This window comes from Elephas maximus, chromosome 4 (genome assembly GCF_024166365.1).
Source record: "Elephas maximus indicus isolate mEleMax1 chromosome 4, mEleMax1 primary haplotype, whole genome shotgun sequence".
In the NCBI taxonomy this organism is placed as follows: Eukaryota; Metazoa; Chordata; class Mammalia; order Proboscidea; family Elephantidae; genus Elephas; species Elephas maximus.
This window is the reverse complement of record NC_064822.1, coordinates 173893237-173920497: the sequence shown is the minus strand read 5'-3', so window position 1 is coordinate 173920497 and position 27261 is coordinate 173893237. Positions and strand designations below refer to the sequence as shown.

The window sequence follows — 27261 nt, the reverse complement described above, 5'->3', positions numbered from 1 at the left end:
ACTTGGAAACTGAACAATACCCTCCTGAAAAAAGACTGGGTTATAGAAGACATCAAGGAGGGAATAAGGAAATTCATAGAATGCAACAAGAATGAAAATACTTCCTATCAAAACCTCTGGGACACAGCAAAAGCCGTGCTCAGAGGCCAATTTATATCAATAAACACACACATACAAAAAGAAGAAAGAGCCAAAATCAGAGAACTGTCCCTACAACTTGAACAAATAGAAAGTGAGCAACAAAAGAATCCATCAGGCACCAGAAGAAAACAAATAATAAAAATTAGAGCTGAACTAAATGAATTAGAGAACAGAAAAACAATGGAAAGAATTAACAAAGCCAAAAGCTGGTTCTTTGAAAAAATTAACAAAATTGATAAACCATTGGCTAGACTGACTAAAGAAATACAGGAAAGGAAACAAATAACCCGAATAAGAAACGAGAAGGACCACATCACAACAGAACCAAATGAAATTCAAAGAATCATTTCAGATTACTACGAAAAATTGTACTCTAACAAATTTGAAAACCTAGAAGAAATGGATGAATTCCTGGAAAAACACTACCTACCTAAACTAACACATTCAGAAGTAGAACAACTAAATAGACCCAAAACAAAAAAAGAGATTGAAACGGTAATCAAAAAACTCCCAACAAAAAAAAGCCCTGGCCCGGATGGCTTCACTGCAGAGTTCTACCAAACTTTCAGAGAAGAGTTAACACCACTACTTCTGAAGGTATTTCAAAGCATAGAAAATGACAGAATACTACCCAACTCATTCTATGAAGCCACCATCTCCCTGATACCAAAACCAGGTAAAGACATTACAGAAAACGAAAATTATAGACCTATATCCCTCATGAACATAGATGCAAAAATCCTCAACAAAATTCTAGCCAATAGAATCCAACAACACATCAAAAAAATAATTCACCATGATCAAGTGGGATTTATACCAGGTATGCAAGGCTGGTTTAATATCAGAAAAACCATTAATGTAATCCATCACATAAATAAAACAAAAGACAAAAACCACATGATCTTATCAATTGATGCAGAAAAGGCATTTGACAAAGTCCAACACCCATTTATGATAAAAACTCTTACCAAAATAGGAATTGAAGGAAAATTCCTCAACATAATAGAGGGCATCTATGCAAAGCCAACAGCCAATATCACTCTAAATGGAGAGAACCTGAAAGCATTTCCCTTGAGAACGGGAACCAGACAAGGATGCCCTTTATCACCGCTCTTATTCAACATCGTGCTGGAAGTCCTAGGCAGGGCAATTAGGCTAGACAAAGAAATAAAAGGTATCCGGATTGGCAAGGAGGAAGTAAAGTTATCACTATTTGCAGATGACATGATCTTATACACAGAAAACCCTAAGGAATCCTCCAGAAAACTACTGAAACTACTAGAAGAGTTTGGCAGAGTCTCAGGTTATAAAATAAACATACAAAAATCACTTGGATTCCTCTACATCAACAAAAAGAACACCGAAGAGGAAATAACCAAATCAATACCATTCACAGTAGCCCCCAAGAAGATAAGATACTTAGGAATAAATCTTACCAAGGATGTAAAAGACCTGTACAAAGAAAACTACAAAGCTCTACTACAAGAAATTCAAAAGGACATACTTAAGTGGAAAAACATACCTTGCTCATGGATAGGAAGACTTAACATAGTAAAAATGTCTATTCTACCAAAAGCCATCTATACATATAACGCACTTCCGATCCAAATTCCAATGTCATATTTTAAGGGGATAGAGAAACAAATCACCAATTTCATATGGAAGGGAAAGAAGCCCCGGATAAGCAAAGCATTACTGAAAAAGAAGAAGAAAGTGGGAGGCCTCACTCTACCTGATTTCAGAACCTATTATACAGCCACAGTAGTCAAAACAGCCTGGTACTGGTACAACAACAGGCACATAGACCAATGGAACAGAATTGAGAACCCAGATATAAATCCATCCACGTATGAGCTGCTGGTATTTGACAAAGGCCCAGTGTCAGTTAATTGGGGAAAAGACAGTCTTTTTAACAAATGGTGCTGGCATAACTGGATATTCATTTGCAAAAAAATGAAACAGGACCCATACCTCACACCATGCACAAAAACTAACTCCAAGTGGATCAAAGACCTAAACATAAAGACTAAAACGATAAAGATCATGGAAGAAAAAATTGGGACAACCCTAAGAGCCCTAATACAAGGCATAAACAGAATACAAAACATTACCAAAAATGATGAAGAGAAACCCACTAACTGGGAGCTCCTAAAAATCAAACACCTATGCTCATCTAAAGACTTCACCAAAAGAGTAAAAAGACCACCTACAGACTGGGAAAGAATTTTCAGCTATGACATCTCCGACCAGTGCCTGATCTCTAAAATCTACATGATTCTGTCAAAACTCAACCACAAAAAGACAAACAACCCAATCAAGAAGTGGGCAAAGGATATGAACACACATTTCACTAAAGAAGATATTCAGGCAGCCAACAGATACATGAGAAAATGCTCTCGATCATTAGCCATTAGAGAAATGCAAATTAAAACGACGATGAGATTCCATCTCACACCAACAAGGCTGGCATTAATCCAAAAAACACAAAATAATAAATGTTGGAGAGCTGCGGAGAGATTGGAACTCTTATACACTGCTGGTGGGAATGTAAAATGGTACAACCACTTTGGAAATCTATCTGGCATTATCTTAAACAGTTAGAAATAGAACTACCATACAACCCAGAAATCCCACTCCTCGGAATATACCCTAGAGAAATAAGAGCCTTCACACGAACAGATATATGCACACCCATGTTTATTTCAGCTCTGTTTACAATAGCAAAAAGCTGGAAGCAACCAAGGTGTCCATCAACGGATGAATGGGTAAATAAATTGTGGTATATTCACACAATGGAATACTACGCATCGATAAAGAACAGTGACGAATCTGTGAAACATTTCATAACATGGAGGAACCTGGAAGGCATTATGCTGAGCGAAATTAGTCAGAGGCAAAATGACAAATATTGTATAAGACCACTATTATAAGATCTTGAGAAATAGTAAAAACTGAGAAGAACACATACTTTTGTGGTTACGAAGGGGGGAGGGAGGGAGGGAGGGAGAGGGTTTTTTATTGATTAATCAGTAGATAAGAACTGCTTTAGGTGAAGGGAAAGACAACACTCAATCCATGGAAGGTCAGCTCAATTGGACTGGACCAAAAGCAAAGAAGTTTCCGGGATAAAATGAATGCTTCTAAGGTCAGTGGAGCAAGGGCGGGGGTCTGGGGACCATGGTTTGAGGGGACTTCTAAGTCAATTGGCAAAATAATTCTATTATGAAAACATTCTGCATCCCACTTTGAAATGTGTCGTCTGGGGTCTTAAATGCTAACAAGCGGCCATCCAAGATGCATCAATTGGTCTCAACCCACCTGGAGCAAAGGAAAATGAAGAACACCAAGGTCACACGACAACTAAGAGCCCAAGAGACAGAAAGGGCCACATGAACCAGAGACCTACATCATCCTGAGACCAGAAGAACTAGTTGGTGCCCGGCCACAATCGATGACTGCCCTGACAGGGAGCACAGCAGAGGACCCCTGAGGGAGCAGGAGATCAGTGGGATGCAGACCCCAAATTCTCATAAAAAGACCATACTTAATGGTCTGACTGAGACTAGAGGAATCCCGGCGGCCATGGTCCCCAGACCTTCTGTTGGCACAGGACAGGAACCATCCCCGAAGACAACTCATCAGACATGAAAGGGACTGGTCAGCGGGCGGGAGAGAGATGCTGATGAAGAGTGAGCTAATTATATCAGGTGGACACTTGAGAGTGTGTTGGCAGCTCTTGTCTGGAGGGGGGATGGGAGGATAGAGAGAGAGGGAAGCTGGCAAAATTGTCACGAAAGGAGAGACTGAAAGGGCTGACTCAATAGGGGGAGAGCAAGTGGGAGTACGGAGTAAGATGTATGTAAACTTATACGTGACAGACTGATGGGATTTGTAAACGTTCACTTGAAGCTTAATAAAAGTTAATAATAAAAAAAAAATCTACATTTTTCAGAAAGCCCCTTTCTCCACTGCCTACGTGAAATATATTTTAAGTTAATATATTGGCAAATATAAAAGTATCTTCATTTATGGCATATTAAAATTTACCAAATGAGGACACATTATCTCATTTAATTCTCAGTTCTTAGCAGAAGCTATACATCTATTTAAATATATCTTGTTTATGTAGTATACTAACAAGACTGGAAGATGGACATTCTACAACATCAAGGTGTATCTCATATCTTGATGGCTGATATAGATAGTGGTCCCATGGATCTCTATAGCCCCTTTGCTTTCTTGTTCTTTTCAGTGTAGCAAGGTCTTTCCTATATATAATATCTTTGGACTTTGCCTCCAGTGCCATCTCCTACACAACACTCAACTATTCACTCTGAACTAGTTCCTCTATATTTGAATCCCTGGTTTTTAGATCCAGTAGCCCAGGTATGATACAGAAGATATCAAAGGGATCTGGTGGTAAGCTGAGAACAGGGAAAGAAGAAAAACTAAGTTGTGTCAATGAGACAGTTGTGAGATCTGCAGAAGTTTTCAGTGGCACATGAACACACTAGTGGTACAGTAGAAGCAGCAGAGGATTTTGAAACAGACTATCTGGGTTCTTTCTAGCTACTTGAATTGGAGGAATTTGCTTAATCTCTCTGAAGCTAAATTTCTTCATCTGTAAAACAGATATAATAATGGTATACCTATCTTGTAAGGTTATTGTTAATAGAGATAGCATCTGAGAGAACATATTGTATATGTTACTTATAGGGAAATAGTACAGTGGAAGTAAAGAAAGCACCTTGATCAAACACCAGCTCTCCTATTTGTGGCCTATGTGATCTTGGGTAAATTACTTGAAATCACTTGAGCCTCATTTTCTCGTCTCTAAAAATAGGGATAAGATCTAGGACTTATAAATATGAAATGTGATGATATATTAAAAAAACACTAATATAGCACTTGTGGTAGAGTAGGAGGCTACTGCATGTTACATCATAAAGATGGCCACATGGACAAAATAGAGAAATACTAGCAGGTACACTCCACACAGGAAAAATATGGCTGGGAAGTTTTTACCAGTATCTGTCCTTTAATGATAAAGTCATTTGAGAAATAGAAGTGGTGATGTTATAAACAAACACTGTCATTTTATATGAATTTTACAGATTCTATAACGTCCATTACTGAGCACCTGTGTATACAGCGCCATTTACAGGCACAACTCGAAGTGTTCCTAATTTAAAATTCAAATGAATGCAAATTAATCAAGAGAAATGAAGTCTATCCGAGTGATGAGACATCTATTTTTAGGTTGGGGAGCTATAAAAGAATATGATTCAAGTAATTTACAATATTAGGGAAACTGAACATATGTAAAATGAATGAATAAAGAATGTATCTTTTCAACATGCAGTAATTTAAGCTATGTATTAAGAGGCTGGGAAACCCTGGTGGCATAGTGGTTAAGTGCTATGGCTGCTAACCAAAGGGTTGGCAGTTTGAATCCGCCAGGTGCTCCTTGGAAACTCTATGGGGCAGTTCTACTCTGTTCTATAGGGTCGCTATGAGTCAGAATCGACTCGACAGCACTGGGTTTGGTTTTTGGTTTTGTTATTAAGAGGCTGATGTAATAAATTTTAGCTAGGGAATTTAGCCAGAAAAGGCTTCTTAATAAACGTGAATGTTGGACAGTAAATAAAAAAGAAAAAAGAGTGCGACTGAGTGGCAGAAAGGAAGTAGGAAAATAAGTCAAATGGTGGACAACATGACCAGAGGCAGAGAGGGACATGACAAAATAGGAGGATCAACCAAAGCAGTTTAGAGTTCATACAAAAAAAAAAAAACAACCCAAAAACTTTCTAACAACGAGAGTTATCCAACAGCAGAGTGACTGCTGTGAACTTTCTAATACTGTTTAAGTGTGTATTTAGAGGTGTGATGACCCTCGGTGAAGGATACCTTAGCAAGCATCACTGTACTGGAAGGTATCTTCTGGGTTGTACTACACTATGAATTCCTTGAGGATGAGCTCTGCAAAGATGATTACTGAAGGTAGAAAAGGAGACAGAAGACCTAGTTTGAGTCTTTGCTCTGCCACTTAATTGTTAAGGACCTTGGGCAAGTCAACATAGTTTTCAATCTATAAATGGGGAAGTTGGGACACTGTTATGGATTGAATTGCGTCCCCCAAAAGTATCTGTCAACTTGGCTAGGTCATGATTCCCTTGTATGACTGTATGATTGTCTACCATTTTGTTCTCTGATGTGATTTCCCTGTATGTTGTAAATCCTATCATTATGACGTAATAAGACAGACCAGCAGCAGTTACATTGGTAAGATTTACAAGATCAAGTAGTGTCTTAAGCCAATCTCTTTTGAGATGTGAAAACACAGAAGCAAGCAGAGAGACATGGGGACTTCAGACCACCAAGAAAGCAGTGCTGGGAGCAGAGCAAATCCTTTGGACCTGAGGTTCCTGTGTTGAGATGCTCCCAGACCAAGGGAAAACTGATGCATCACAAGGACCTTCCTTCAGAGCCAACAGAGAAAGCCTTTCCTTGGAGCTGGTGCCCTGAATTCAGGCTTTTAGCCTACTGGACTGGGAAAGAATCAACTTCTCCCTGTTAAAGCCATCCACTTGTGGTATTTCTGTTATAGCAGCACTAGATGATTAAGGTAGACACTAAATATCTGGTAAGCCAAGAACTCTTTAAGATCCCTAAGAGTTTTTAATTAGTTAAAGATGTATAGTCCTCCATTTTCTTTAGCACATGATCAGATTTTTTAAGGAAGACCTGAGAAAAACAAAGCTTGTGTTTTTAACAAAAATAAATAAATAAATCTGAGAAATCTAAAAAAATTCTCAGCAGGCCCAAATTCTATAGGCTAAGTACTGCACTGCCAATAGGGGAGAGCTGACACTAAATATCCTATCCAGTCACTTACAATGGAAAGCATGCTCCCCTATTTCCTGTCAATGCTGGTAATTAGTTCAATGTCCAAGTTTTGTTATGCTCTGCATCAAGTCTCAAACATTAGATGGCTAAAATCACAAAATGAACAGAACTGATTCATAAGCTGTATAGGCTAATCCAATTTTTAATGAGTGACAGTATGGTGTAGGACATGGGATGTGTGGTCAGACTGCCTAGATTGAATCATAGCCTCCTACTTCACCAGTTTCAGCAAATTATTTCTCTTTGTGCTTTAGTCTCCTATTTTATAAAATAAGCAAAATTACAGAACCTACTGTATTGTCTTACTTTAAGGATTAAATATGTTAATACGCATATAGTGCTTAGAGTGGTGATGGGCAGGTGGTACATGTTAAAATAAATGTTACCTAATAGCATTTCTTTTAACGATAGCTTTATTTAGATATAATCCATATACCATAAAGTTCACCCTGTTAAAGTGAACCAACTCACTGGTTTTTAGTGTATTCAGAGTTGTGCAATCACCTAATTCCAGAATGTTTTCATTACCCTAAAAATAAACCCTATACCCATTAGCAGTAACTCCGCATTTCTCCCTTCTCCCAGTCGTTAATCTACTTTCAATATGGATCTACCTATTCTGGCCATTTCATATAAAAGGAATCATACACAATGTGGACTTTTGTGTCTGGCTTCTTTCATGGAGCATGTTTTCAAGGTTCATCAATGTTGTAGCATATATCAGTACTTCATCCCTTTTTTGGTTGAATAATACTGCATTATACGGATATACCATATTTTGTTTATTCATCAGTTGACAGACATTTAGATTGTTCCCACCTTTTGGTTCTTATGAATAATGTTGGTATAGACATTCATATACAAGTTCTTGTGCGGATATATGTTTTCATTCTGTTGGACATATACTTAGGGGTGGATTATCAGGTTGTATGGTAACTCTGGAGCCCTGGTGGTAAGCGGTTAGGAGCTTGGCCCTTCACCACAAGGTTGATAGTTGTAATGCACCAGCCACTCTTTGGAAACTCTATGGGGCAGTTCTACTCTGTCCACTTTGAGTCAGAAATGGGTCGACAGCAGTGGGTTTGGTTTTGGTATGGTGACTCTATATTTAACCTTTTAAGGAAACAATAGACTTTTTCTAAAGTGGTTGCACCATGTAACATTCCTACCAGAGGTGTATGAAGGTTCTAATTTCTCCATACCCTCTCCAACACTTGGTATTATGCAAGTTTTTTATTATATCCATTCTAATGGGTATGATGTGGTATTTATTATAGTTTTGATTCACATTTCTTAATGACTAATGATATGGAACATTTTTTCACATGTTTATCGACCATTTCTATATCATCTTAGGAAAAATGTTAATTCAGATCCTTTATCCATTTCTTAATTGGGTTATTTGTCTTACTACTTCATATATTCTAGATACATGTCCCTTATCAGATATGACTTACAAATACTTTCTCCCATTCTATGGCTTATCTTTTTTGCTTTCTTGATAGTGACCTTTGAAGCACAAATTTTTTAGTTTTGATGAAGTTCAAATTATCTATTTTTTTCTTTTGTAGCTTGTGTTTTTATATCAAAGAACCTACTGAGAATTCCAAGGTCATAGAAATTTACTTCTGTGTTTTATTCTTTTTTTGGATCCATTTAATTTTTGTACATGGTAAGATGTAAAGACTATTCTTTCCCCATTGGATGGTCTTGACACCCTTGCCTAAAATCAGCTGACCAAAGACATAAGGGTTTATTTCTGAACTCTTAAGTCTATTACACTCATCTATATATCCATCTTTATACCAGCACCACACTACCTTGATTACTGATGCTTTGTAATAAGTTTTGAAATGAGGAAGTGTGAGTCCTTTAAGGTTGTTTTGGATATTCTGGGTCCCCTCCAATTCCAAATAAATTTTAGAATCGGCCTGCCAAATTCTCAAAGAGGCCAGCTGGGTTCTGAGAGGGATTGTACTGAATCTGTGGATCAATGTGGGGAATACAGCCATCTTAACAACAAACAGTAAGTTTTCCAATTCATGAACATGGGATGTTTTCTAACCACTTACATCTTTCATTTCTTTGAACAATGTTTTTATACTTTTCAGAATGTTAAGTCTTGAAGTTCTTTTGCATCAATTCCTCTTCAATCTTACTTATCCGTTGTCCAGCTTTTGAATGCATATGAGGCAACTGAAAACATCATGGCTTGGGTCAGATGCACCACCTTAGTCCTCAAGGTGACATCTTTGCTTTTCAACATTTTAAAGAGGAATTTTGCAGTAGATATGCCCAGTGCAATATGTTATTTGGTTTCTTGACTACTGCATCCGTGGGCACTGATTGTGGATCCAAACAAAATGAAATCCTTGACAACTTCAATCTTTTCTCCATTTACCATGATGTTGCTTATTGGTCCAGTTGTGAGGATTTTTGTTTTCTTTATGTTGAGGTGTAATTCATACAGAAGGCTGTAGTCTTTGATCTTCATCAGTAAATATTTCGATCCCTCTTTACTTGCAGCGAGCAAGGTTGTGTCATCTGCACACTGTAGGCTGTTAATGAGTCTTCTTTAGGCCTAAGGCCATGTTCTTCTTCACACAGTCCAGCTTTTCAGATGACTTGCTCAGCATACAGATTGAATATGGTGAAAGGATACAATCCTGACTTACACCCTCCCTGATTTTAAACCACGCAGTAGCCTCCTGTTCTGTTCAAACGACTGCCTCTTGGTCTATGTACAGGGTTCACATAAGCACAATTAAGTGTTCTGGGATTCTCATTCTTCACAATGTTATCCATAATTTATTATGATCCATAGTCGAATGCCTTTTCGTAGTCAATAAAACACCGGTAAACATCTTTCTGATATTCTGTGCGTTCAGTCAAGATTCATCTGACATCAGCAATGATATCCCTCATTCCACATCTTCTTCTGAATCCAGCTTGAGTTTCTGGCAGTTCCCTATCAATGTACTGCTGCAACTGTTTTTGAATTATCTTCAGCAAAATTTTACTTGTGTGTGGTATTGATATTGTTCAATAATTTTCATATTCCGTTGGATCACCTTTATCTGAAATAGGTACAAATATGGATCTCTTCCAGTTGGTTGGCCAGGTAACTGTCTTCCAAATTTCTTAGCATTGACAAGTAAGCACTTCCAGTGTAGTATCTGTTTGCTGAAACATCTCAGTTGGTATTCTGTTAATTCCTGAAGCCTTGTTTTTTGCAATGCCTTCAGTGCAGCTTGGACCTCTTCCTTCAGTACCATCAGTTCTTGATCATATGCTACCTCCTGAAATGGCTGAAAGTCAACCAATTCTTTTTGGTACAGTGACTCTGTATATTCCTTCTATCTGCTTTTGATGCTTTCCACATCATTTAATATTTTGCCCATAAACCAAAACCAAAACAAAAACAAAAAAACCAAACCGTTGCCATCAAGTTGATTCTGACTCATAGTGACCCTATAGGACAGGGTAGAACTGCCTCCATAGGGTTTCCAAGGAGCGCCTGGTGGATTTGAACTGCCAACTTTTTGTTAGCACCCATAGCTCTTAACCACTATGCCACCAGAGTTTCCATTTTGCCCATAAAGCCCTTCCATATTGCAGCACATTTGCCCAGTGTAATGTGTCTTCTGATTTCTTGACTACTGAAGTCATAAGAGCTAGTGATCTTTAGTTTTTGATTCTTTTGATACCTTTGGGTGGTTTTACTGTCAGAACAATATTGGTCTCATAGACTATGAGTCGAGAAGCATTGTCGCCTGTACATTTTGAAAGAGTTTGTAAAGAATTGGTATTAATCCTTCTTTAAGTGTTTGATAAAATTCACCAGTGAAGCCATCCAGCCATTGGCTTTTCTTTGTGGGAATGTTTTCATTACTAATTCAATCTCTTTACTCACTCTACGTCTATTCAGATTTGTCTATTCCTTCCAGTCTGTTTTGGTAGTTTGCATCTTTCTAGGAATTTGTCCATTTTATCCAAATTATCTAATTTATTGCCATGTAATTATTCATAGTATTTATTCATAGCTTTCATTTCTGTAAGGTCAGTAGTAATGTCCCCTTTTATTCAGAAAAACAGTTCTAGTAATTTGAATCTTCTTTTTTTCTTGAATAATCAATCTAGCTAAAGGTCTTTCAATTTTGTTGATCTTTTCAAAGAACCAGCTTGTTTTTATTGATTTTCTCATTTTTCTTTCCACTATTTCATTAATTTCCAATCTAACCCCTACTATTCCATTCCTCCTACTTGCTTTAGTTTTAGATTGCTCTTCTTTTTCATGTCTAAAAGCGGAAGGGTAAGTTAGTGGTTTTTTTCCTTTTAAAACAGCCATTTATAGCTATAAATTTCCCTCTCGGCACTGCCTGCGATGCATCCCATACATTTTTGCAGTCATATCTTCATTTTCATTCATCTTATTTTGTAATTTCTCTTTTGTTTGAACTATTGGTTATTTAGGAATGTGTTGTTTAATTTCCACATGAACGTGTTTCACAAATTTCTTTCTGCTATTGATCTCTAATTTCATTCCACTGTGGTCAGAAAATACACTTTGTGTTATTCCTATCCTTTTAAATGTATTCAGGTTTGTTCCATGTACAATTGAGAAGGATGTATATTCTGCTGTTGTTGGGTGGACTGTTCTATATAAGGTGTTAGGTTCAGCTGGTTTATAGTGTCATTCAAGTCTTCTATTTCCCTGTTGATCTTCTGTCTAGTTGCTCTATCCAAAACTGAAAGCAGGGTTTTGAAGCCTCTAATAATTATTGTTAAATTGTCTGCTTTTCCCTTTATCTTTGCTTCATGTATTTGGGTGCACTGATAGGTGAATATATGTCTATAATCGTTACATGTTTCTGCTGTATTGACCTTTTATCATTACAAAAATGTCCCCCTTTATTGCTAGTAACATTTGTTTTAAAGTCTGTTTTGTCTGATATTAGTAGCCACTCCACCTTGCCTGTGTTTGCTGTTTGCGTAATATATCTTTATTCTTTTACTTTCAACGTATTTGCATCTTTATGAGTCTAAAATGTAAACACTATACAGTTGGATATTGTTTCTTATCCAGCCTGACAATCTTTTTGTCTTCTGTTTGGACTGTATAATCTATTAACTTTTAATGTTATTAATGATACAGCTGGATTCACGTTGGCCATTTTACTTTTGTCTTCTGTATGTCTCATGTTAACATTTTAATTTCTTTAATGATTTTTTTCACTATAGTTTTTTGAGTTATTTCCTTAGGGGCTGTTCTAGGGCTTACCATATATATCTAACTCATCAGAATCAGTTTCAGATTCATATTAACTTAATTCCAATGAGATATAGAAATGTTACTCCAAATAGCTCCATTCCTTTTTCCTTCTTTATGTGGTGGTGTTGCTGTTATTGTTGTGTGCCGTCAAGTTGATTCTGATTCATAGTGACCCTTTATGACAGAGTAAAACTGCCCCACAGGGTTTCCCAGGCTGTAATTTTTACAAGAGCAGACTGCCAAGTCTTTTCCCCTGCAGAACTGCAGGTAGGTCCAAACTGCTAACCCTTGGGTTAGCAGCTGAGTGCTTAACCACTGCCCACCAGAGCTCCTTGTATGATATCAGTGTTATACATTTACATCTATAAATGGCACAAATCCAACAATATATTGTTATAATTATTACTTTACATAATTTCATGCCTTTTAAAGAAGTTGAGAGGAGAAAAAGAGCAAGTATATATGTACAGCTTTTATTACATTGGAAACCCTGGTCATGCAGCGGTTAAGAGCTACAGCTGTTAACCAAAAGGCTGGCGGTTCAAATCCACTAGGCGCTCCCTGGAAACCCTATAGGGCAGTTCTACTCTATCCTATAGAGTTGCTATGAGTCAGAATTGACTCAATGGCAATGGGTTTGGTTTTATTAGTCTTTTTATTTATCATTTCTTGCTTTATTTGTTCTTGTAGGTCTAAGTTACCACCTGGAGTCATTTCCTAGTCCAAATACAGCTTTGCTTCAACTGACCTCCTTTGTGCTGTTTCTGGAAAAAAGGAGAATATGCATTTTTCTGTCTTTTATAATTACATAATTATCTTTAACAGTGCTCTTTTTTGTGTGTGTGTGTGTGGATTCAAATTACTGCCTGTGGTCACTTGTTTTCAGCCTGAAGAACTTCCTTTAATATTTCTTGCAAGGTGGATCTGCTAGCAACAAATTCTCTCAGCTTTTGTTTGTATGGGACAGTTTTTATTTTGCCTTCATTTTTGAAAGATAGCTTTCCTTGATATAGGATTCGTCATTGACAGTTTTTTCTTTGAGCACTTTGCATGTTATCCTATGGTCTTCCTGCTTCCATTGTTTCTGTTGAGAAGTCAACCGTTAATCTTATCCAAGTTTTCTTGTAAGTAACAAGTCATTTTTCCTCTTGCTGTTTTCAACATTTTCTTGTCTCTGGCTTTTACCATTTTTACTATGATGTGCCTGTGGATTTCTTTCCATTTGTCCTACCTGGCGTTCACTGAGCTTCCTCAACGTGTAGATTAATGCTTTCCAATAAATTTAGTAAGTTTTCAGTCATTAGTTCTTCAAATGTTTTCTCTGCTTCTTTTTCTCTCCTTTCTTTATGGTACTCCTAATATGTGTATGCAGGTATGTTTAATGGTGTCTCACAATTCTCTGAGGCTCTGTTCATTCTTCTTCACTCTTTTTTCTCTCAGTTCTTTGGATTATACAATCTCTACCAATCTACTTTCAAGTTAACTACTTCTTTCTTCTGCTAATTCAAATTTACTCTTGAGCCCCTCTTTTTTTTTTTTTTTAACTTGAGCCCCTCTAGTGAATTCATTTCAGTTACTGCACTTTTAAAAATCCAGAATTTCCAGAAGATCCTTTTAAAAATAATTTCCATCTCTTTACTGATATTCCCCATTTGATGTGATATTGTTATCATACCTACCTTTACTTCTTTAATCAAGGTTTCCTTCAGTCCTTTGGACATATTTATAATGGCTACATTGAAGTTTGGTATATCTGACATCTGGTTGCTCTCACAGGTAGTTTCTGTTGCCTTCTTTTCCCCAATGTATTTGGGGGGGGGGGCAGGGACTGAATATTTTAAATAATATTTAAATAATACTCTGGTATTGGTCTCCATCTGAGGCTATTTAATGTTATTTGCTTGTTTACTTGTTTAGTGACTAGTTGAATTATTTTAGTGAAGTCTATTCCCCCCAACACCCTCAGTGTGAAGTCTCTGATGTTGCTCCTCAGGGGACACACTTTGCATAGGCCCACAGGCATCCTGGGATGACAGGAGCTTTGACTGGCCTCTCTTTGACTCTCTTTACCTAACCACACCCAGCTGTTAAGCTTCTTTAATTGCCAGCTGATTGCTCTATTGTGTTCAACAATGCTCTGGGGCATAAACTGCTCCACAAACTAGTCTAATCAAATTAGGGCTCCTTTGAAGGGATAGTTCCTGAGATCAGTATTTGAGCTTTGCTCTGACCACTGGAGGGGTCCTCCCAACTGTCTCTTTCCCCCTTTCTCTGCAGCAAATTAGGTGGCCTTTAGGGAAACCCTGGTGTTGTAGTGGTTAAGTGCTATGGCTGCTAACCAAGAGGTCAGCAGTTGGAATCCACCAGGAGCTCCTTGGAAACTCTACTGGGCAGTTCTACTCTGTCCTATAGGGTTGCTATGAGCCAGAATCGACTCGACAGCAGCGGGTTTGGTTTGATTTTATTGTTAGGTGCTGTCGAGTTGGTTCTGACTCATAGTGACCCTATGTACAACAGAACGAAACACTACCTTGGTCCTGAGCCATCCTCACAATCATTGTTATGCTTGAGCTCATTGTTGCAGCCACTGTATCAATCCACCTCATTGAGGGTCTTCCTCTTTTCCGTTGATCCTGTACTCTGCCAAGCACGATGTCCTTCTCCAGGAACTGATCCCTCCTGACAACATGTCCAAAGTATGTAAGACACAGTCTCGCCATTCTTACTTCTAAGGCGCATTCTCGTTGTACTTCTTCTAAGATAGATTTGTTCGTTCTTTTGGCAGTCCATGGTATATTCAATATTCTTTGCCAAAACCACAATTCTAAGACGGCAATTCTTCGTCAGTCTTCTTTATTCATTGTCCAGCTTTCACATGCATGTGATGTGATTGAAAATACCATGGCTTGGGTCAGGTGCACCTTAGTCTTCACAGTGACATCTTTGCTTTTCAACACTTTAAAGAGGTTCTTTGTGGCAGATTTACCCAATGCCATGTGTCTTTTGATTTCTTGACTGCTGCGTCCATGGGTGTTGATTGTGGATCCAAGTAAAATGAAATTCTTGACAACTTCAATCTTTTCTCTGTTTATCATGATGTTGCTTATTGGTCCAGTTGTGAGGATTTTTGTGTTCTTTATGTTGAGGTGCAATCCATACTGAAGGCTGTGGTCTTTGATCTCCATGAGTAAGTGCTTCAAGTCCTCTTCACTTTCAGCAAGCAAGGTTGTGTTATCTGCATAACGCAGGTTGTTAACGAGTTTTCCTCCAATCCTGATGCCCCATTCTTCTTCATACAGACCAGCTTCTAGGGTTATCTGCTCGGCATACAGACTGAATAGGTATGGTGAAAGAATACAACCCTGACGCACACCTTTCCTGACTTTAAACCAGTCAGTATCCCCTTCTTCTGTCCCAACAACTGCCTCTTGATCTATGTAAAGGTTCCTCATGGGCACAATTAAGTGTTCTGGAATTCCCATTCACAATGTTATCCATAATTTGTTATGATCCACACAGTCGAATGCCCTTGCATAGTCAATAAAACAGGAAAATCGCAAATTGTCAAAAATGAAATGGAATGCCTAATCATCGATATCCTGGCCATTAGTGAGTTGAAATGGACTGGTATTGGCCATTTTGAATTGGACAATCATATAGTCTACTATGCTGGAAATGACAACTTGAAGAGGAATGGTATCGCATCCATTGTCAAAAAGAACGTTTCAAGATCTATCCTGAAGTACAACGCTGTCAGTGATGGGATAATATCCATATGCCTACAAAGAAGACCAGTTAATACGACTATTATTCAAATTTATGCACCAACCACTAGGACCAAAGATGAAGAAAGATTTTTATCAGCTGCTGTAGTCTGAAATTGATCGAACATGCAATCAAGATGCACTGATGATTACTGGAGATTGGAATGTGAAAGTGGGAAATAAACAAGGATCAGTAGTTGGAAAATATGGCCTTGGTGACAGAAACAATGCCGGAGATCGAGTGATAGGATTTTGCAAGACCAACGACTTCTTCATTGCAAATACCTTCTATCACCAACATAAATGGTGACTAAACACATGGACCTTGCCAGATGGAACATACAGAAATCAAACTGACTACATCTGTGGAAAGAGACGATGGAAAAGCTCAATATCATCAGTCAGAACAAGGCCAGGAGCCGACTATGTAACAGGCCATCAATTGCTCATATGCAAGTTCAAGTTGGAACTGAAGAAAATCAGAGCAAGTTCACGAGACCCAAAATATGACCTTGAGTACATCCCACCTGAATTTAGAGACCATCTGAAGAATAGATTTCATGCACTGAACACTAGTGATCGAAGAACAGATGAGTTGTGGAATGACAGCAAGGACATCATCCATGAAGAAATCAAGAGGTCACTGAAAAGACAGGAAAGAAAGAAAAGACCAAGATGGATGTCAGAGGAGACTCTGAAACTTGCTCTCGAACACTGAGCAGCTAAACTAAAAGGAAGAATTGATGAAGTAGAAGAACTGAACAGAAAATTTCAAAGGGCGTCTCAGGAAGACAAAGTATTATAATGACATGTGCAAAGACCTGGAGATGGAAAACCAAAAGGGAAGAACGCGCTCAGCATTTCTCAAGCTGAAAGAACTGAAGAAAAAATTCAAGCCTCGAGTTGCAATAGTGAAGGATTCCATGGGGAAAATATTAAACGGTGCAGGAAGCATCAAAAGAAGATGGAGGGAACGCAGAGAGTCGTTATACCAAAAAGAATTAGTCGATGTTCAACCATTTCAAGAGGTGGCATATGATCAGGAACCGAGAGTACTGAAGGAAGAAGTCTAAGCTGCTCTGAAGGCATTGGCAAAAAACAAGGCTCCAGATATTGATGGAATATAAATTGTGATGTTTCAACTAACAGATGCAGTGCTGGAGGTGCTCACTCATCTACGCCAAGAAATATGGAAGACAGCTTCCTGGCCAACTGACTGGAAGAGATCCATATTTAGGCCTATTCCCAAGAGAGGTGATCCAACCAAATGTGGAAATTACAGAACAGTATCATTAATATTACACACAAGCAAAATTTTGCTGAAGATCATTCAAAAATGGCTGCAGCAGTATATTGACAGGGAACTGCTAGAAATTCAGGTCAGTTTCAGAAGAGGACATGGACCCAGGGATATCGCTGCTGATGTCAAATGGATCCTGGCTGAAAGCAGAGAATACCAGAAGGATGTTTACCTGTGTTTCATTGACTATGCAAAGGCATTCGACTGTGTGGATCTGAACAAATTATGGTTTGGTTTTAGGTCAGCCTATAATGAAAACTCTGGTGGCATAGTGGTTAAGAGTTCAGGGGCTAACCAGAAGGTTGGCAGTTTGAATCCACCAGGAGCTCTTTGGAAACCCTGTGGGACAGTTCCACTCTGTCCTATAGGGTTTCCATGAGTTGGAATTGACTTGATGGCTGTGGGTTTTTACAATGAAAACCAAACTCACTGCTTTTAAGTCCACTGCAACTCAGAGTAACCCTACAGGACAGAGTAGAACTGCCCCATAGGGCTTCCAAGTCTGTAAATCTTAATGGAAGCAGGCTGCCACATTTTTATCCTGTGGAGCGGCTGGTGGTTTGAACTGCCAACCTTTTGGTTAGCACTTAACCACTGCACCACCAGGGCTCCTGGTTAGCCCATATATCCAATATATCTATCAATCTCCTCCCGATTGCCTTTTACCACAGCCTCCACTGGTTTTGAGTGCACCCTTAAACTTGAACTTATGAAATCAGTTCCTTTGGGGAGAGCTCTCTGTTCTAAGGCCTGCTACTCCCCTGAGTTTTAGTAGATTTTCTTCATCTGCTGTATGCCCTCAGGACTATTTCCAGAGACTTTAAATATTCTGTTTTTAAAATAATTTCCACCAGTTTCACTGGGAAATGGGTCCACAGAACCCCTCATGCTGTCATGTTGGAAGTGGAACTTCTTGATGAGCTGTTACCTCTAAAGTACTTTTATCACTCCAAGGCAGGAATCCTAAAAAGTTATTCAAAGATCACGTATGGGCTACCACATCCAGGGTTTACTAAATCAGGAAGGGCTGTCCTACACTTTCTCCCTAGATTTAGTCCTTTGAAACCCTGGCAAAAACATCAAAAATGAAAAATGGAATCTGAGATAAAATTTAAATTTTTTTATTCTGAACTACTGTGAGGTGTTCGACCTGCCCCTATCATATAACTTAGCCCTTCTAGTCAAGTTTTGAGCCAGATCCCAGCTGGACAGAAACTTTAAAAACTAAAAAATTTATGATGTGCTTTTGTATTGTGTGTGTGCTTTAAAGAGATCAAGACACTGCAAATATTATCTTTAAGGCTACTGTTTTCTAAATGAGAACTGTACTTGTTCGTGTATCAAAACGTTTCCTAAGGTAAATACATCAAAGAAATTTTTGAGTCAAATTATCACTTTGTTTTAGTGAAAATTGTAGTTTGACAATTTCAAATCACTAAAATAAGTGTAAAGAGCTTTCAGAGCAACCATTCATGCCTCCAACTGTACCCAAGAATGGATTCACAGTCTAGGACTGATGGTCCTATCTTGGCACATTTCCCTTGGGGGAATCTAACATGGAAATTTACCCATTCATTCTCTGCAGTCCATAATGGCAATCCTCAGCATGCATTTGTAGGTAAGAAAGTGCCAAGCAAAACACCACAGGCAAACAGACAATGTAGAAGCCAAAGCCTAACATAGTACCTGGCGCACAGGAGTTACTAAAAAATATTTGTGGACTACAGAGATCTCTAATATGTCAAGTATGTCCAAATCTAGAGGTGGAAACAGTAAAAAGAAGAAATATTTTGGGAAGTTAAAAATACAGAGAAATAAAAAAACAATATCCACTGTAATAACATTCAGAGAGCCACTATTTGGTAAACTTTCTTCTAGTCATTTTTCTTTGTATAGTTTTTATTAGTTTCACATGGTTGTGATCATACTTTTGTATCATGATTTTTCACAATACAATCTTATGAGGTGTGCTCAAGATTCTGCTGTATACCAAAGAGAGTATCAAACACAAAGTCCGAGGAATTCTGGTCTCTACTCAACCTCCAAATTCCCTTCGTTCATAACAGACATTTTTTGTAGGTGCCTATTTTGCTGAATACGCAGAGCTGAGGGCTGAAAATACAAAGATAAGTAAGCCAGAGTTCTTGTCCTCACAGAGCTCATAGTCTCAGTTCAGCAATTACCTCATGCCTCACAGAAACATGGGCTTAATTGCATGAGCTTGCACAACTTATGACAATGAAGTAAATGCTTAAATTTTGGCTATTTTTAACTTTACTCTTTTGAGGAAAATTACTATGTACATAAAGATTTACCTCAAATAACAACTGAAGGTTGTATTCTTATAGGTGAAAGAACTGCCATTCTTTTACTCATTTTATGACATGTCCTTTTCAATAATTATTGTGATTAGTAGTCTTTACTGGTTTTGAGGTCAGTTTTGTCTTAAACAGAAATATAAAAGCTTTCATTTCCTCAAGATAAATTTTCAGATTATTCATTATATCCCCCCCGTCCGGCAAATTTGCATGATGTATTTGTTTATGTGTTGGTAGATAATCACAGCCTACCAATTTAGGTAGAGGATGTAAGGCAAATGCTTCAATAAGCACAGGTGCTTATACCCAAATATACAGTGATCCACATCCACCTGGAACTATTTGCATTATATGCACAAACATCACGAGTTGTATCTACTTCTCCAGAAGAATGTAACGACTCCCAGTTAGTAATTTTCTTTACCCTCTTCCAATTTAGGTCTAGTTGCGTAAACGGTGTTTCAAGGTATGAAATAAGAGATTAAAGAAAGTAATGGATAATTTGAAGCTTCTGAAATATACTTCAAAGGTAACAAGAGGGAGCTGCGGCACAATGAGCAGTAAAGAGCAGCACATGACACTCATGAAATCTGCTTTCTAGTTCAGCCTCTACTACTTCCTAGTTGTGTTAGCAAGTTATCACCAATCTGAGTCTTGGTATTCTTACCTAAAAAATAGGAATGGGGATACTCTCATCCTACTTACTGTATTACTGGTGAAAAGCAATCTTTGTGCAAAACACTACCCAGTGCCGTCGAGTGTTAGGAATTAGGTGTAAGGATCATTAATTTATAACTACCTCCTAAAAAGCTCCATAAAATCGAGTTTCATTTTTTGAAGGGTACCCTTCCATCACCTAAGTTGTCAACAAAGATATTTACATAAGAAAGACAATGTTCTGTTGTGTTCTTTAAAGACACAGCACCCGGAGTTTATCAAAAAGGGTGCTGCTGTTACCAAGAAGCTGCTGAAAGAAGGCTCCAGAGACAAAGAGAAAAAGAGAACTAGAACACCAAAACAAACTGGGTGGTAATTTGAGTTCTTCTTTTCAGATTGTGTTTAACGTTGAGAGATGCCTACCATCCTATGTATCTCCACTTCAAGAACTTAAAAACTGTTAAATGTAGCTCCTTTAGAGCTGTCCAATAGTTTTGATTTCAAAGTCTAGAAGAGGCCTTTCACTTAGGCATGAAAAAGTCACTAATGGTTTTAACCCCTGGAGACTGAAATGGCTTTGTTTGTCAATGTTTTTCCATTAATGAAGATTACCTAGCTAGATCCCTAATGACATTTGTCTATATCAGATTTCCCAGGAAGCAGAAATCTATACACTGCAACAGCGATTAAGCATTGGTACAACAGTTACTCTCTCCAAAGATCTAAAATGTGGTAAAAGACTGTATTTTGAAAATGTCAAGTTTTGCTACTGCTATCCCGGAAATAATATAGACATGCTTTATAAGTAACTTTGTGGGAAATTTATCTCCTTCAATTGAACTTTATGTGGGGTGAGGGGAATCTCTTCTTAATGTACTTATTCTGACCAAATATTCTAAGTCCAGATTCCAAAGGAATCATAAATCTGCGGATGTGGTATGGATTCTCCTAACAAACAACAGCTGCCTTCCTAGCCTAATACCTCTCGTGAGCATGTGGAACAAAATGCTCTTTTTAACACCTTGCTTTTTTTTCACTTAGCTCTCTCTCCCCATTGAACCTAAGAGCATCTTTCTCACTTTCTCCTTCTCCTCCCCTCCCTCTCTCTCTTCTACTACATCCTAGTATTTTCATTATGTGTCATAGTTTCTTAAATAGTCCCTAATTCCTAGACACTTGGTTGTTTCTAATCCTGCATATCTATGTACAATCCTTCAATAAATAACTCTGTTTACTTGGGTTCAATCTAAGCACAGGATAGACTTCTAGAAGTGAGACTGCTGGGTTAAAATAAATCTGTAATTTCGGTAGATACTGCCAGTTTCTCCTCCATAGGGAGTATGCCATTTTGTGCTCCCACCTAACATATGAGTACTCATTTCCTGAAGACAGTTCATAAAAATACACATTATTGGATTGGACCCCACCCCTTACATTCCCACTCAATAGATATGGGGTTGGGCTGGAGCAGGTATATCTTGAAAAAGCTCCCCATAGAGTATATCCCTGGTTCAAAATCCCTGTTCTAAAAAATATTCTACTCTTGCTTGCACGGTTCAAATTCAAGAAAAAGTCAGTTAAACCTTTAACTTCCAAAGTTTACACTCCATGGTCACTCTTTCAACAAAAATTTTTCTGAGTGTCTACTGTGTACTCCATGGTCACTCTTTCAACAACAATTTTTCTGAGTGTCTCTAGATGTCGGGGATATAAACCTAAGTAACAGCGCCTGTCATCAGGGAGTGCTCAAGGTCTAACCAAGAGAGACATACAGAATTAAGAGATAATGTGTAAGTACAGTGTTGGAATTTCACACAGAATTTCATGGGAATACTGAAGAGAAGTACTTCACCCTAACAGAGTGTCAGAGGAGGCTTCCTCAAGGAGATGTTCCAGAGCTGAGTATGAATTAACCAGATGAAGAGAAAAAGAGGTAAGAGGGAGAGGCAGTCTAGGTAGAAAACAATGTAAGCAAAGGTGGGAAGAAACAGAAGAGACGTGTATGTGCGTCTGACTGGAAACATTACATATTTCTAGAGAATACAAAGGAGAGAGAAGCAGCGGATAGGCTGCAAAGGTAGGCAGAGATCGGATCACTAAGCACCTAGAATGTCATCTTAAGAAGCTGGAGCTTTGTTCACTAGGCGAAGAAAGTCACAGAAGGGTTTTTAAGGCTGGGAGTGATATGATCAGGTTGCTGTTTTAGATTTATGGACAATGTACTAAAGGACACATAACTGGAGAAAGAAAAAACAGTTAGGAAACCAATGCAGTAACCCAGATGAATGCTTGAACTGGGGCAGAGGTTAAAGAGAGAATGGACTGAAGAAATCTCAAGAGGTAAAATGAACAAGACTTAGACACTGGATGTGGGGTGAAGGTGAATGGGGAAATGATTCCAAGGTGCTATCAACCCACTACTGATAAAGCACTGGAGTTAAGCTATTTTTCCAGCATCAGTGATAGGTTTATACTGTTCAGTCTTACTCTCTGACATTTGTGAGGCTAGGGATAGGCTTATGGAGGCAAGCAAAGCAAACTGGTAAGCTTCTCCTTATTAGCATCATGCTCTAATCAACTAAGTATATAACAAAAGGCAACCCCAACAGGCACGCACAATATTACATGGCCATGTCTCTCATACACCTTCTCTTATAATAACTCCTCTATTGAGTTTCTTGACTCCATTTTCCTCTACCTATCCTTGTCCCACCTCCCCCCAGCAAGTCAGTGATCCTAGACAGCTGCGGACAACATAAATAACTGTCAACATGGGAAAGGATGTGTGGTTCGGGGCAGCAGCATGAACAACTGCATTCCCCAACCTTAACCCACTCTGGCCAAACTGTACAAGATTGGTCAGCCTATAGTCCTGTCACCAAATGTCAATCTCTGGAGGTGAGAAGATCTGGGGAAGGGAGCCCCCCCGAATGCTTCCTACACCCCTGATTTATACAAGCCTAATGGCCCTGCTGTCTTGGAGGAGGTACAACCAGAATGCTCCTTAGAAGCAAGGATGGCAAGACTACGTTTCACATACTTTGGACATGTTGTCCGGAGGGGTCAGTCCTGGAGAAGGACATCATGCTTGGTAAAGTAGAGGGTCAGCGAAAAAGAGGAAGACCCTCAATGAGACGGACTGACACAGTGGCTGCAACAATGGGCTTAAGCGTAACAATGATTGTGAGGATGGTGCAGAACCAGGCAGTGTTTTGTTCTGTTGCACAGAGGGGCTCTATGAGTCATAGCCGACTCGATGGCACCTAACAGCAATGGTCCTATGGAGCCTGGGTGGCCCACTGGTTAAGAGCTATGGCTGCTAACCAAAAGGTCAGCAGTTTGATTCTACCAGCTGCTCCTTGGAAACTGTATGGCGCAGTTCTACCCTGTCTTATAGGGTTGCTATGAATTGGAATTGACTTGATGGCAACGAGTTTTGGTGCCTACTCACTTTCTTGGTATTGAGGTGCAATAGTAAGTGAGGTTGAAGTGTAAGGGGTAGAGAAACAGAACAGAACCTGAAGTAATTTCTTATCTCCTAAAGGCTTCAGGAAGCCCAAGCAGTGTAGTGGTTAAGAGCTCGGCTGCTAACTAAAAGGTCAGCAGTTTGAATCCACCACCTACTCCTTGGAAATTCTATGGGGCAGTTCTACACCATCCTATCGGGTCACTATGAGTCGGAATCAACTCGATGGCAATAGGTTTGGTTGTTGTTGTTTAATGGTCCTGCAGGGAAGGAGTAGGAGAAAGCTGTGTCACCGTAAAAAGACTGGCATCTCTCTTCTCAGAGTTCTAAAAAAAACAAACTGAAGGGAAACTAAAAACTAATCAAACCCCATCGGATAAAAACAAGTCCACTGCTCAGAAAGTCCGTGAGTGAAATACACACACACACACACACACACACACACACACAGAATAACAAGCTATACCAAGGCTTACCTTTCTTTTATCTTCATCTGTTGACTCAAATTTGAAAGTAGCCCTATGCTGAGGGGGAAAGAAAAGAGAAACAATGTCATTTTAAACATATTTTTAATTTTGGCTCTGCTTAAAAAAATACATGAAATAATGTCCCTGTAAAAATGTTCTCTTCCCATCTTGTATCTCGATATTCTTATTAAGATAGGATAGGCATGTGAGCAAATAAATATAAAGCAGTGTGAAAAGTCTACAGCAGAAATATACACAGAGGAACGAAGAGAACCAAGTCACTAACTCTGCACAGGGAAACTAGAATGCTTTACATAGAATACATAGCATTTGAGCTGGGCCTTGGGGGATGAATAGGAGTTTTCCAGGAGACAGATGGAAAGCAGAAACAAAGGCTCAAATTTGTGAAACTGTGTGATTTATTTGTGAAATAAGCAGCTCTATGAAGCTGGAGAACAGGACACTTGTTAGGGGATAGGGGAGTGGAGAAAGATGAAAATGGAAAAGGAGACTGGGCAGATTTCTAAGGGCCTTTCAATGTTGGTGAGGAGTTTGTACCTTCTTTTTTATCTGCAATAAGAAATCATCAGAGAAATTTGAATATGCTGGTATTTTAGAATAATAATTCTGTAATACCCACCCAACCCAGTGCCGTCGGTTTAAATCATGGCTCCACTGTTCATTAGCTCTGTGATCTTGAGCAACTTAAACTCCAATTGGTTTTCTCGTCCGAAAATGGGGAATTAAGGGTACCTAGTTCACAGGATTGCTGTGAGGGTTAAAAGAGCTATGGCAGCACCATCTCACTGCCTGGCACATACTAAACACCCAGTAAATATTAGGGTTGTAATGATGATGATGATGACATGACAATGAAAAAAAAATAACTGAAAAGCAAGGGAACTTATCTTGACCCTCCTGAAACAACTGGCAACACTGTATTTTCCACTCCATAGTCAATGTACAAGGGACTGGAAGACAGAATAAGTAGGCTTGCCCACAGTTACAGAAGGAGTGATGGTACCAAAAAAACAAGCATATAATTCCTCATTCTCAAGTTTAATTCAGAACCAAGTGCTCTTGTGAATCCTAAGCTTTCCTTTAAAAAAAAAAAAAAAAATCACTGAACTCCTGGCGACCTACCAGGAGTTGAGTACACTAAGTACTAAAGGTATCATCACAGGTAGCTCTGCATGGACAGCTTTGTAGAAGAAGTAATTTTTGAAATTAAATGAGATAGAGAAGGATTGGCAGAGCAGCAGCTCTAAATGTGAAAAACGGTAAGAGGGAAGAGTTAGCGGTAAGAGAGAAGGGCCATTTGAGGAAAACCTAAAGGAGATTGGTTGCCAGGAACAAGGTATGCAAAACAGTTAAAATGGACGGAGTCAGGTGGTAAGGGCTTAGATTTAAAATTTTATACCTGACCTGGCAGATGGGTGGCTGGCAAGAGAGGAAGGCTCTGAGGGAGGCATGGACAGTAGAGAATTTTAGAAGAAAATTTTGAGCAGTAGCTCACAGGGCAGATCAAAAACGACAGCAAGATGGAGGACATAAAGCCCTGTGAGGAATGGGCATGAATAATCCAGGTGTGATACTGCTGGTGGCAGCATAAATTAACACAAGCCTTAAAAATGAAAGTGACTCGGCAACACATATTAGAAGCCATAAAAATATTCATATCCTTTGACCCAGAACGCCTACTCCTAGGAAGTTATACTAATGAAATCATCCAGACGGAAAGAAAAATTATATATGTAAGCATATTCTCTGCAGTGTTATCTAATGTGGAAAAAAAAGAGAGAGACAACTTGAGTATCCAACAACGAGAGACGGATGAAATCAACAGGTGTGCATCCGCCTGACAGAATATTATACAGCAATTTTTAAAAATGATGGTTATGAAGCTCTGTAGCAACATGGAAAATTACTTGTGATGGCATCAAGTGGAAAAATAGGAAAACTTCAAATTATATGTCTATGAGGATAGTAACTACGTAAATACATGAATGCATAAGAACAAAGATTTGAGTGTTAAAATGCAAAAGTAAAAGCAACTGTATAAGCGGTGGTGAAATTTCTGGTGATTTCTTTTTAAAACTTATTGATTTTTTTAAATAATAAAGAACCTTAATTTTAAAATAAAGGATAAAGAATAAATGAATGGCTGAAGAACAGATGAACAAGTTATAAATCTGAGGGCTATAACTGAGGAAGTATTAAAAGATAAAGAAGCACCAGACATCAGACTAAGATTGTAAACTAAAATTTAATAAAGATCTAATGCTGTTGCTGTTAGGTGCTGTCGCGTCGGTTCTGATTCACAGTGACCCTATGTACAACAGAACAAAATGCTGCCCGGTCTTCCACCATCAAATAAATATTTGCACTGAGAAACCAGGGATGTCTAATTTTTGCCATTATATGTGAAATATTAATCCTATAAATCATCTGGAATAAGGTATCTAGCTGCCAGTATATTGGTTTTCCCTATGCTTTTTGGCACTTACAGTGAGTGGATAGGAAAACAAAAGGATGGGGGGAAAAAGTTTTCTGGAAAAACACTCATTAAATTAAATATCTTCTAAACAGTTCCTATGTAGAATGATCTTTTAAGGTGATAATTTAGAATAGTACCAAGGACTGATTTTTCTGTTACTTTTTAAATGCAAGGCTGATCCTGTCATAAAACCAGAACACTAAAAAAAAAAAAAAGACTTTCAAAAGCCCTGTCTCTTAACTGGCATAAGGGCTTAATTTAATTAGAAAATATATTGGTATGTGAGGCAATACAAACTGAATTTTGAATGTGCCCATCTATTCAGAAACTCAGCCCTCTAAGGCTGTTGGATCCAAAAGATGCTGGCTCCTATAAGGCTGGCTTCTTTTATCCAACTTTGATCTTTGATTATATCTCATCTATTTTGTACCCCCAAATGTTACTCTCCTCTTTCCAAGCCTGGAAGTGGGAAC

General features: G+C 38.5%; 1 protein-coding gene across 8 annotated transcripts in view; it reads right to left on the bottom strand.

Annotated features, from left to right (window-relative positions):
* RIC8B (RIC8 guanine nucleotide exchange factor B) overlaps nucleotides 1–27261 on the bottom strand; it is a 136053-nt gene that overhangs the window by 103359 nt on the left and 5433 nt on the right. For all 8 annotated transcript variants that reach the window (XR_007517379.1, XR_007517380.1, XM_049884263.1 and 5 more), the window contains exon 2: nucleotides 24301–24348. Coding sequence is in view for 6 of the 8 variants with exons in the window: in XM_049884263.1 (XP_049740220.1) it covers nucleotides 24301–24348 (48 nt within the window). In the remaining 2 variants the exon portion in view is untranslated. The remainder of the gene's footprint in view (nucleotides 1–24300; nucleotides 24349–27261) is intronic.